The 12,990-nt window shown below is 43.6% G+C and overlaps 1 protein-coding gene across 4 annotated transcripts in view; it reads right to left on the reverse strand.

Moving 5' to 3' along the window:
• TSPAN4 (tetraspanin 4) overlaps positions 1–12,990 on the reverse strand; it is a 376,357-nt gene that overhangs the window by 200,117 nt on the left and 163,250 nt on the right. For 2 of the 4 annotated variants that reach the window (XM_069857860.1, XM_069857861.1), the window contains one exon: positions 4,741–4,820. In XM_069857860.1, the coding sequence (XP_069713961.1) occupies positions 4,741–4,803 (63 nt within the window). In that variant the 5' untranslated portion in view covers positions 4,804–4,820. Of the gene's footprint in view, positions 1–4,740; positions 5,294–5,426; positions 5,512–12,990 lie in introns of those variants that run through there. The other 2 variants (XM_069857862.1, XM_069857859.1) reach the window with 2 other exon arrangements.

Consider the following 12,990-nt stretch of genomic DNA (forward strand, 5'->3'; position numbering starts at 1 on the left):
TTCTTTTTGTTGCTATCTCCTCTCTATAACTAGCCTTCTAACACCAGCAATTAGCAAATTCTGTGCTTTACTGAATTTCTCTGTTCATTAAAGCATTTCCTGAAGAGTCAGATAGAGAGACTCAGTTCTTTGATGCGCAAATTGCTACCAACTTAGCTAGCATTCTCTATGTAAAGATCTACTTCTTTATTTGCATTTGTCTGTACATCTTAAACATCTGTCTTGGTGCAAGGCTGTGTGTGACTGGGGCTTGGTGCGGTTTGGCAGCAGCAGAGGGGAGGTGCAGGACCCAACACTGTTGTCCCCATGTGTCATCCCACCCCCCAGCCTGGGGCGGGGCTCCTTAGTGTTCACCAAGCCACTGTGGCTGAGGGATCTGCGCACTCTGCAGAGACGGGAGCACCCTGATTACACATACACGCCCAAAGGGTTCAAGTAGTGATTTTTCGGACAAGGGTTCTTTGAGCTGCCAATGACTCCTGGAGTGCCCAGCCCCAATTCAAGAACTTTCCCGAAGGAACTTCTGCATGTGCCCCAGTTTGAGAACTTTCCACACAGATACCCCTCCTCATATAATAATAGGCAACAGAGCTCCTCTATAAATAGCCTGTGCCAAGAAGCTCCATGCATGTGTCCTCTGCCCTGTGGATCACATTTCCCAAAGAAATCTCTGGTGGATTAACTATGGTGGTGATTATTTTTACCTTATGTTCCTCATTTTCTGCTACTTCACTTCTTTTTCTCTCCCTGTCCTTATTGTCTCTTTAAATCTACCTCAGTTTTTATTATTTTCTCGGCAGTTTTGGATGAATTTGGTTGTATCCAAGTTCTTGTTGTGAACCGTTTGTTGTCTTGACTGAGCTCTAAGTAATTGTTGCTTTAAGTTGTAGATGCTTTGACTGAGCTTGAAGTAAAGAGTTGTAACTTTAACTGCATACAAATTAAAAACTGGAATTTTGAGGAGACTCCTGGAGGGGTTGTCATTGCTCTGGACCGCCTCACAAACATATAAAAGGAAATTAACCCCTGCAACTGGCTGAGGAGGTCCATGGGGCTGGGTCATAACACTCTAGCACAGGTTCTCTTAAGGAAAGCCACAGTCATTGGAAACACAAGTACACAAGTAGAGTTCTGTGTCAAAGAATGGGAATGCTGGCATAAACCAACGTGGATTAAGGAGATAACATTTTTCTTTCTATAGCACTCTCTCAGCCCTTAGGATATGTCCTACCTTTTTTTAACAGAAAAAGAGAAGGCAAGCAGAGACTTGGATTACAAGCACAGAGTGAAATTAGCTCATTTTACTACATGTCATAAAGAACCTCTGAATATCTGGAGGACAGAATGCAGAAAATAAATGTTCTCCCCTGCATGTTTCACAGTGAAATACAAATATTTCATTATGAAATAAAAAATACTCTGCTTTGCAATCATCTGAGGTAATCTTTAGTCTCAAGAGTTCAGAAATTCAACAAAAGAAAATCAAAGTCTGTAAAAATGAATGAAGTCAGGCAAGTATTATGTATCAGGTGACAGAGGTTATTTTGGGAACTTACAAACCAGTGCAGTGATACAATCCTGGCCCCTCTCATCTGGCAATATTTCAGGAAATGGCCTCTGAATGGCAATTCCCATTAGAGCAGCAGTGCTGCTGCCTAATAATGTATTGCCCATGTTTCGGTGCCTTAATACCTCAGAGGAGTTGCAAATGCACCAAAAGCAATTTGTGCAGGATTCTTCATGGAAAGAAGAGCTATTTCAGGACTATCAGATGTTTTTTCTACATTAATAGCTGCTGGTCTGCTGTACCAGTGGACTGATTCAGCACCAACTCTCACACGGTGCCTCAGCCTCGGACACTTGTGAAGGAGCTTTGTGTTCCCTTCAACCCCCAGAAAGGGAAGGAGAATTTTGATCTGTTTTCTTAGTTATGTGACAGCTTTTAAAAATCTTTCTGCTTGAGCACTAAACCTAATTCAATAAAACTTGCCAGGAACAATTAAAATCAAGGCCTCTGAGATTCTGTTTCCTATAAATTGATCAGACTTATAAGAAAAGGGTCTTTTCCTCAGAAATGCAGTACTAATCCCATCAGAGCTGCACAGGGCTGAGGACTATTTTTCTGCCACACTATGGGAAAGATAATTGAATGTACTAGGAAACAGGCTATAGGGATGGACAAAATGGACTGGAATTAATGAATAAGAACAGGAAGAATAAAACGACAATAAGATTTCCAAAGGAAATAAATGCATTCGCTCAAAATAGAATAAGTAGGAACAACTTATAACAGGCTTTTAATTAATTTAATGCAATGACTGTACATAGAAATAACTGCAGTTTTTATTTGGAGATCAAAGCATGAAAAAAAAAAAAATCTTTTCCTACTTATTTTTGTTCATCACTAACAAACTACCCAGAGAAGGTTAGAGGGGAAAGGCGGAGACAGCGAAACTTCCGTGAGCATGTATGCAAAGAGAAATCCTGTCTTCTTGCAGAGACGCTTCTTTAATTTCACAAAGTAAAACATGACACACAACTGACAACAACTTGAAAAACAGAACAGCAGCATCGACCTGTAATAATACCATGATTTTTTATCATAAGAAATAGATTGGGGGGTTTTCCACTTTTACTAGAGATAGGTTAGCTTAAGCCAGTATTTTAAAAAAAAAAATCACCTCTTTTTAGTTACTTTCGCCACTGTGAGAAGATGAAGACTGCATCTATTATAACTACATGCTGTGCAAACCTCATTTGGACACGATTATCATCAATCACTCCTGCTGTGCAGGTAGCATGTGAAAAGGAAACAAAACAAAAATCGTGCTGCAGTATTTGACACCACCCACTCCTCTGCTCATATGCTTTGGTTCACAAAGAGCCCAGTTGGCCTACGGTTATTCTCTCTTTCTGCGACCCTTTTCTTTTCTCTCCCTCCAAGCGTTTAAGAATAGCTTTGACAGTTTCAGAAGAAAGGAAAACGTTTCCTTCTCGCTCAAAGGATCAAGGCTTTCCTACAGAAAAGCATGTCAATTATTATATGCCATCTTGCCTTTGTAAATACATACACATTAGCTGCAGCAGTACTACTTCTTATCATATGTGTATCCTTCAGCGGAAGCCAAATAGTGTAAAAGAAATCAGAATGCAGTGAGTATCCTTTGTGGCAGTGCCATGTATAGTTCTGAAAAGAGCTATTAACACCAGCATCCTATTGCATTTCTCTAGCACAAACTTCAACTACTTATCAGTGCTATAACCTCAACAAGAAACAGTCAGTAGAGGTACAAGGCTCAAAACAGCAAGAAAGATAGTGTTTATCTTTTTCAGAAAAGTCTGAGCAAGCTGCAATAAATATTAGACAATATTTAGGAATCTAGAAGCAACTAGAGTCAAGAGTTGAAAGGCATACTGCAGTCTTATCGATACTCTTTCTAGCAGCTTATATAGGGTGTAAAAAGAGTACCCTCCTTGTGCTTCACAGCTCTAGTTAGTACCATGCCAATTCAGTGGACTTGCACTAGTTTATCACATCCTGACTCTTGGTATGACTCGCGTCAGCAGAAGTTGCCTGCACTTCATGGTTTCTGATGCACCAGCACTGCAGAACGCCTGCTTTTAAACAGCTGTACAGCAGCACACAGCACAGAACAGCCGTTTCCATCTCACTCACAGCCTTCTATGTACCTCTGACAATTCACTAAAGCACAATCAGTAATACAGACATGGTAACATTCAACTGCAAACACAGCTCTCCTCCTTAAGCGCCAGGACAGAAGCAGTGTCACTTCACAATATCCCTTACTATGCTCAGCGTGTTAATAAATCACTCTGGAATAATGAGGCATTTAAAGGCACCTCCTGAGGACCTCGCAACAGACCCTCCCCCATATGAATCTGGACAGAAGACTTTGAATGAGAAATCACTTCCCCTCCTCCCCTAGGAATCATGCTACTCCCTTTTTTTTACAGGAAAAACAGCATCTGTAACCTGAACCTCCCACTGAGCTTCTTTGCTCACCATCTACAGCCCGTGTTCCATCTCATAGCAGTGAAATTCCCAACACCCCTGCTGCTGACAGCCACTTCATTTATTCAAAAGATGATGTGAAGATGCACGTCCCATCACAGTGTCCTGCTGACACATGCATGCCTTGTAGTGATTTGATAAACTCTTACCACAAGAGCAGCAGCCCCAGAAGCAAGGAGGGCTCTGGCCTCCATCCAACTTCCAGAGCCACATCTTCAGGAAGGAATCCCAGTGCTAGGACCCATGACTGACTGGGATGGATAATGATCACCTGGAGACTTTAATGTTGTGATGTATCGAGTGTGCCATCAGCAATACAGCAATAGATGTAAGCATGTGCTCAACCTTAAAATCATGTGAGTTCTCTAAGACAACGCACGACTTTTGAGGCAACAAAAGGAGCGTACAGCTCTCACTGGAGCACAGTGATGAAAGCATTCATGCAACTGGCCTCTATAAACACACTCTTCTGCCTCGTATCATGGTTTTGAAACACAGCTCAAGGACAGGAAATGAGAGGGTAAAGGAAACCCTCAGTAAGGTGTCCACATAAATTAATGAGGCCATAGAAAGAGTAGACCAGGTATCACTTTGTTCAACTTCCAAGTTCAAACTTCTAAGCTTAAATTTAGCAGCAACAAGTTCACCTCCCATCATAGTAAGCAGACACAAATGTAACCTTCTCACAGTTTCAAACAGGTACTCACCCAGAAGAGCAGGTTGAAGACAAACATTAGGTACTTGATACACTGCAGGCAGTTGTGAGCCATGCTGCACCTCTTCAGTTCTAGGAGAAAAATAAACGAGAGATCCAGGTAAAAGACAACGTACTTGTTTCCCTTGGGGGTCGTGTACTTAGCCTTAGTGGCCTTAGGGCCTGGGTTGGTGTGGAATCCAAAAAAAGAGTTGCTGGTAGCCCCAAACTGGCCACCGTACATGCTGCTGTAGCGACGGAAGGTGCCATTTGGGAAACTGTAATCCTTGCTGTCCAGGGAAGGGCTCCTGTGATAGGTCGACTCATCGGTGCTAGACCTGCGCATGGTGGCTTCGGCTCGTCCTGTTGCAACTGCTGCCCTGACAGTCGTCGGATGTCAACGGTGCGGGCGAAAGGTTTGCAATTTTCTTTCCTCCTCCTCGCCAGGAATCCCCTATTGCTTTCCACCGGCTGTTCTTTTGTCTGCCATCCCGTCAAGGAGTTATACGTGCTGCAAGCAGTGAAGTTGGTGAAGTGAAGTCTGCTCCGCCAGGAGTTAGGGACCAGCGTGCTCCCACACGGGAGAGACTCGTGCACAAGTAAACATTCCCTCCGGTGACACAATCGTCCCTCCCTGCCCCCCCGTTATCAGAGAAGAAAAAAAAATAAAAATTAAAAAAAAATAGAGATATACTGTACCCAAGGCAACGAATTTTAAAAAAAGGAAGCGTGACCTCGCTCGGAGAACGAACGCCACACAAACCCCCAGCTCCACATGGCACAGGCGGACAAGAGAGCGCCGCAGCGCAGAGTTATCCAAAAGGCAGGCGGCTCCCGCGGCCCCTCGGTCTCCGCCACATCGCTGCGCCCCGCGCCGCCGGGCTCGCTGCCCGGCTCTCCGCGGCCCCCCGAGCGCCGCCGCTCATTCATCCAGCGCGCGGGCGCCGCTCGGCCGAGGCCCCGCCCCGCGCCGCCCGCGGAGCCGCCCGGGCCGCGGGAGGAGCCGCCGCGCACCTCGCGCCGGTGTTTCCCCGGTTCCCGCTCGGCAAACGTACGGGCAGCTCGTTCGCTTCTCGAGCAGCCTCACCCTCCCCTGCCAGGGAACTCGCGCGTCCCTGTAACCGAGCTAATCCCACAGGCTGGTAATGAGTTGAAAATCTGCCACGCAACTTTTTCAGAATGGAAAAATCCTGACTGAACCCGGAGTAACGACCGTATTGACACCCAGGAAAGCAAAACGCATTCACCGTCTTTGCCTCAAATTCCCTGCGAGAGTAACTCAGTTGTGTCTCCGTGGGTGCCACTATCTCATCTGTAGAATAGGGCGGCCTGCCTCTGCCTGTCTTCTCTCGTTCCGTCTGCCCTGTGATTCTGACTGTAAAGTGGAACTAAGTGAGAAGATGTCTGGCTAGTATTTTTTAAAAAGTTTGCCCCAGCAGAGAATTAATCAAGATGAAAACAGGTCTCTTGCATGAAGCATCTTGCCAGTCTCAGCACAAATCAAGAGACATTAGCACCAATTAATTACAGAACAAATTAGTAAGGGTAAAATGAGCTGGGTTTGCATATAGCCTGAGCAGTTCACCCTTGCAAACCACCCTCTAATTCTGTTAATTCACAAACTGCAAAGCTAGAGTCTAATTATTTCCCTTCATTTCCTCTGCAAACTATAAATACACCTGGCATACCTGCTGCAAGCTTTAGAGAAAAAGAAATCGAACGCAAACACAAGAGTAATAACTCCTGTACCATCTGTTTCAACAACTTTGAATGACTCACAACTTTTCTAGTTTTTAATTTCCCTAGCTTTAAGAATAGAGATACTGCACAGCCACAATGGAGCTCACTGTTCTACTCTTCCTCCTTCACTTTGCTGCAGGTATAAACTTTGTCCCTAGAGAAGAGTCCTGCTTTCCTACGACATAAACATGGTGCTATGCAAGCAGATCTGTTCTTGATCCGAGTTTCCAATACACCATTTTCTTTCTATGGCACCAAACAGTTCTGCCTCCAGTCTTCCTCCTTGTCTGTGCAGCAACCAGACCAGTTTGGCAATGGAAACCCGAAGGTGATTCAAGTATTTTCTGTGTCCCTGTCAGCAAACAGAAATGCCTTTGCCCAAAGCTCCATGTTATATGGTAAAAAGAAAAACTGGTTCAGCTTTTCTACATAATTATGTAGTGTCAACTAAAAAATGATTATTTAACAGCACTGTTCACAGTGTTGGCAAGCACATAACAGAGGCCAATTTGCCATATTTACTGTAAACTAGACATCTGAATGCTCAAAACAGCTCACTCACTTACTGCTATCTAGATAAGAAAAGGGGTAGAAATCACTTGATTTCACTTTTCCTTAAGGCAAGAAATCATCCATTCCCAAGCAAATTCCGTCCTTAATATGAGTGGAATGGTTTATAATGCCAAGATGTGTGGTAGAAGGGAAGGGAGAGTTTCTAAATGCTGGTTTTAAATAAAAAAACAATTAACACTGAGACACAGTGGGTATATTTGAGACAGATGCAGAAAAACACTTGAGGAGGGTGGAGGTTACACATGACCCCTACTATAAATGGTACTTTTACCCTAGCTTCCTTTCATCACCATCCTTTAACACACCTCACTGAAGGCACAATTTTGCTCTCAAGTTGTTGCAGTTCTTTCTCACACCAATATCAATGTCTAATCAGAAACAGAATAATTTGGGATACAGACATGATACAGCTCCAGAATCATTCTTTTATTGCTAGGAAACCCAGTCAGAGTCACTAGCCTAAATGGGAAATCCTTGAGATAGCAATATTGCACCAGCAGGATAACCACAGCTTGGATTACATGCTTATATGACAAAGTAACACCCTGCATGGGAACTGGGGAAAAGCAATAAAAAGAGCAGGGTTGATGTACTCTACTTTTGTCCATCCCTGGTGGAAACTGGATGAAAGGGGTAGGGACATGCTGGGACCCATGTTAACATTTAAGCCATTACAATAAAGTAATACTTACACAAACCAAGAAGAATAAACCTTGCAAGCATTGCATTGCTGGACCGTTATGTCCACAGGTATGACTCAAGTGCCAACTGTATTAGAGCAAAAATTATTGTTAACAACTAAGCCTAAAATCACCTCAACTTAGTGACCTCCTTTCACTTCAGCTTTCCATCTACTTTTTCTCTCCCCAACTACATTTGTATATTTTCATCCTGTGGCCAATTCATATTGATTCCTCCACACAAGAGAGCAAGCACGCTGCAGCCTTGCCAGCAGAAGTTCAATTTGTATTGATGTGGGGGGCATGCTACCATTTCTGTTTTAACAACTCTGTCCCTGCCGCTTGGAGTGGAGGACTACTAACTCTGGAACATCTCCAGCCAAAACCCTGGCCCTGAAAGGGGAGAGGCAGCACTCTAATGTCAGATGAGCTCCAGGCAACAGATAGAAACTGCAGAAAGTCTGGGCATCAGCAGCAGATCTGTTAACTGTAGCCCTCACACCCTTTGTCAGAGGAGCCTCATTCAGGGCTTCAGCTATCACCTTGAAGGCATACACCTACTTGTTCAGCCCACAGTTCTCACCTGTCACCTCACTCTGCACGTGCAGTCACCATGCGCCCACCCCCCTTGGCCACCTCTGCTCTCCATCCCCTCACCTGTTCTGCTTGCTGTGACAGGGACTCCCAGACCCCGCTCCACACCTTGTGGTGCAGGTGGCCATTGCCGGTGGGTGGGCTGGTTACAGTCCCACCCCTCTATTTAAGGGGCCCCGAGCACCCAGGCCAATCAGGATGAGCTGAGTGGTGGGACAGGAACGTGGGAGCTGGCAGCAGTGAACCCCAGGTGGGCTGAGACTGGGCTGGTGCTGCTGGGCCCCGATCCCCGCAGCAGAGACACCCCTACTGCCCAGGGCAAGTGAGCTTTGGGTATGTACTCTGAGCTCAAGCGATGGCTAATGTTCAACTGAGGATCCCCAAAGTACCTGGCTGCCCCCATACTCTGAATGAGAGCTTCTTTCCAGGCCTCTCTGGCCTGCTCAGCTCTGGCTCCTCTTTTGGTGCACTGTGACTTTCCAGACCCAGCTGTTTCTTTCCCTCTTCCTCATCCAGAGCTTACCCTCCTCATGCCTCACTGTGTGAGGTGCCTCTGAACCCAAAGAAACCATCAATTGAAATCAGCAGGTACTTCAATACCCTTAATGGATGAGGCCTTTTTTTTATCCATTCCGAATACTGCTTTCTCTTCCTGCTCCACGATTTAACTCGCATGGTCACAAAACACCATTCCCTTAAAGTCACACAAAATACAGCCACTAATTCACCTCCTCATTAATTTAGCCTCATTAGTCCTTTAATAAGGTGGCACTGGCTTTCCCTCTACCAATACCTCTTGTCACTGTCTTCAAAACTTGGCATAGTTGCTCCATCCTCCTGATGAAATAACCCACTTCGCTTTAACTTCGGTAGCCTGTTTGTAAGCATCTCATAAAAACTGTTAGAAGTGATCCACAAAATAAAATATTTTTTAAAATCCTACTGGAAGGTTATTACTGAAATATGCTATATAAATACAGAGTATGTACGAGACAACTACCCCTGTTCTGCAACAGCAGGGTGTGCAAAGGCATACACATCAGAAGTGATAGGCTTTCCTGGCAGTTTCAGCAAACATGTCTAAGATCAAACTGTACTATAAAAGTGGGACTTTTAATCTTTATATGGATTATTAACTTTGCTCCACACCACAGCATTACATCAGCTACGGCAGATCAATTGATAAATACACTCCCAATGGTTAAATTTTTAATTCTGGGTACATACAGAGATCACCACATAAAAGGATTAATCAAGATTGCTTGGTACAGCCTGCCCCCTTCTTCAAAAACAAACCCAGTAAGCAGCCCCTTCTCTTCCTCACCACTGCACTCTTTGCAGCTCCCGTTTGACTACATTTGATTCACCGATGCAGGCTTTGTAAAAGAAGTACCTCTTCCAAAGAATAATGGAACATTACCTGTTCTGACTGGAGGGTGAACCAAAGTTCAGGGCCAGACTGGCTGTTTTGGCTAGGAAAAAAAAAAAAACTAAAAACCTTGTGACAGAGTTTTGATTTGTTTGCTTTTGTATATTCATTTTGCATGAATATAAATGACTAAAAGTAAGGCAAAAAGGAGTGAGAATATGATTTTTAACTTTAAAGCCTTACACTGCTATAGGTGTCCAGTCCCTGCTCAGCCCTGGTCAGTACTGTTCATTACATTCATTAATGACGTGGATGGTAGGATTGACTGCACCCGTATCAAGTTTGCAGATGACAACAAGCTGACTGGTGCGGTTGATATGCTTGTGGGTAAGATGTCATTTAGAGGGACCTAGACAAGGTCAAGAAGTGGACCCATATGAACGTCATGATTGTCAACATGGCCAAATACAAGAGCACGCACCTGAATCAGGGCAACCCATGCTATTGGTACAGGCTAGGGGATGAAGGGGTTGAGAGCACCCTTGCAGAGAAGGACTTCTACCAGGGATCCTGGTGGACGAAAAGCAGGACATGAGCCAGAAATGTGCACTTGCAGCCCAAAAAGCCAACTGTGTCCTGGGCTGCATCAAAAGAAGTGTGGCCAGCAGGTCGAAGAAGGTGATTCTGCTCCTCTACGCCATCCTGGTGAGACCCCACCTTGAGTACTGCAACCAGCTCTGGCGCCCTCAGTACAGGAAAGACGTGAACCTCTTGGAGTGGGTCCAGAGGTGGGCCACAAAAATGATCAGAAGCATGGAACACCTCTCCTATGAGAAGAGGCTGAGAAAGTTTGGGTTGTTTAGCCTGCAGAAGAGAAAGCTCGGGGAGACCTCACTGCAGCCTTTCAATACTTGAAGAAGGCATATAAGAAAGACGGAGATAGGCTTTTTAGTAGGGCCTGTAGTAATAGGATAAGGGGTAATGGTTTTAAACTAAGAGGGTAGATTCAGAGTAGATATAAGGAAGAAATTTTTTCTTTCCAGTGATGATACACTGGAAGAGGTCCATCAGAGAGGTGGTAGATGCCCCATTCCTGGAAACATTTCAGTTCAGGTTGAATGGAGCTCTGAGCTACCTGCTGTATTGAAGATGTCCCTGTTCATTGCAGGGAGGTTGGACTAGGTGGCCTTTAAAGGTCCTTTCCAACCCAAACCATTCTGTGATTCTATGACCATAACTGGGGGACTAGGCATTGAACCAGCACTGTACAATTGCCTCTCTGCATCTCCATCCATAGGCTAAGCAATGCAGAAATCTGGTGACAGTGTCCCCGTATGTCACCCTTCTTCTGACAGCTCACACAGAGCAAAGCAGCAGCAAGTAAAGGGTTTCCTCCCTAAAATATCATGGTGTGAAAAGCCTGTGCCATCATATGTTACCAAAGGCTTTAGGAGAGGTGTGAGTAGATCAGACTTGGAGCCATAAAACCAGTTCATGAACTAAAAGCAAGACATGTTCTATGATTCTATGTTGAAGTAGCCCCCTAAGAAACAGGTGAACAACCATCAGTGTGACTCTAGGCAGCAGGTCTTCCAGCTCAAGGAGTATTACCATGGGGCTGTAAGCTGAGGATCTCTCAAGAACCTTTTGCTGTAGAAAGAACTACAAATATTTTTTTAAGAAGGAGAAGAGAGCATATTTCACTGAAACTTCACACTTATCATATGCATAAGAAAATCCCACACCTTCCCTTTTAGTTCCAGGGTCCTTGCTTGTCCATCAGCAATTTTGTAAAAGGCTATATTTGCTGGAAAATGGTTGAGCTATGGATTGTATGGGCAAGAGGAGAAAGTCAGATGTTCTAGAGATTTCCTCAGCTAATACAAAGGTCTTCAGATATTCACAGTTGTACCTTCAACTCTTCTAAAGATATACTAATGCCTTCAACAAAAATTCGAAAAAATATTCCAGTCAGAAGCAATTTCACTTATACAGCAGACTTCTGGTTTGGTTTTTTTTTTTGCTTTCTTTCTCTTTTTCCCCATTATAAATAAGGAAATTTGCGTGAAAAAAAAGTATCTTTGATACTTAATAGCTCATCTCCTTCTGCTCACATGCCACCTGAAGTCATGATCTTTAGTTTATAGCATAATTAGTTGCTATGGAAAAAAGATAATCATAGACACAGAGAAAATTTTAGATATGATTTGCAATGTTCTTTATTTAAGCCTGTGCACAATTTACTTTTGCAGAAACCTCACTGCTTTTTATGTGCTCTTATCTGCATAATGGTTTTCATCACCTCTGCCTGTGCATTCAAGTCACAGTGGTACGTGCACTACCCGCACTAATGGCATTTCCTTCACCCATATTTCACTAGATATGTGTTCAAAAGATGATGAGAGTAAACATTTATGCAGAAGGGATGATGCCAACCCAGACTAAAAAAAAGTCCCTTTAAAACTGACATGGGATTAGGCCCCAAAACCCTGTGCACCACAGAGTTCCCTTGCCATTTGTGCTTTCTGGGCTTTTGTCATTCTCTTTGTTGCTAGTGATTCCTTTTGTCCTCTGTAAAAATTTTAATTAAAGAGATTCACTGCTTCCTAGCAAATTCTGTGTATTGAAGCGCTGGAAAAGCAGAAGTCCTGTTCCTCTGTCAGTGCCCTCAGTAATAAAGAATGAAAGAACAGAAATAAAGAATCCATCTGACACCCTCTACAAGATGAGTTGTGGCCTAAAGAAAATCTTTGTCAAGGCCTATCTTTGCAGTGTCAGCAGGTCTTAGCAGCACAAATGCAATTTATGTGCTAGTTTTCTTAAAATCAGGTTACTTTCTCTAACCTGAGAGATCAGCTGACGTTCAAAGAAATACCACTTCAAAGACAAACGTGGGACTCAGGATCTTTCTGTCAAGTATAAAGCAATCAATCAGACACAAAAATCTTTAAACTATACAGTTCTGATGGTTTATGAAAGCAGGTATTTTAAAGCTGAAATAAACAAAACAAAACAATGACTTAGAAAAATATTCTTTAATGTTCCCCAACTAAGATCTGCCTTTTAATATCTTCATGGATTTTTTTTCCTTGAGGATTCAAAATGGATTCTCTTCTTGTCTTGTATCATTAAAAACAGTGCTAGGGTTTTGCAAGCATATAAGCATGAAGCAAAGTTCATATAACTATATTTTAGCCCCATTTCCAAAGTGATGAAGGCCCAGCAGCATTCACTGACCTCACAGCGATCCAAGTGCTCAGCACTTTTGAGAAGTACTCAACCACAGCTTTCACTGCATTGACATATT

The sequence above is a fragment of the Phaenicophaeus curvirostris genome, chromosome 5 (assembly GCF_032191515.1).
Source record: "Phaenicophaeus curvirostris isolate KB17595 chromosome 5, BPBGC_Pcur_1.0, whole genome shotgun sequence".
NCBI classification, from domain to species: Eukaryota; Metazoa; Chordata; class Aves; order Cuculiformes; family Cuculidae; genus Phaenicophaeus; species Phaenicophaeus curvirostris.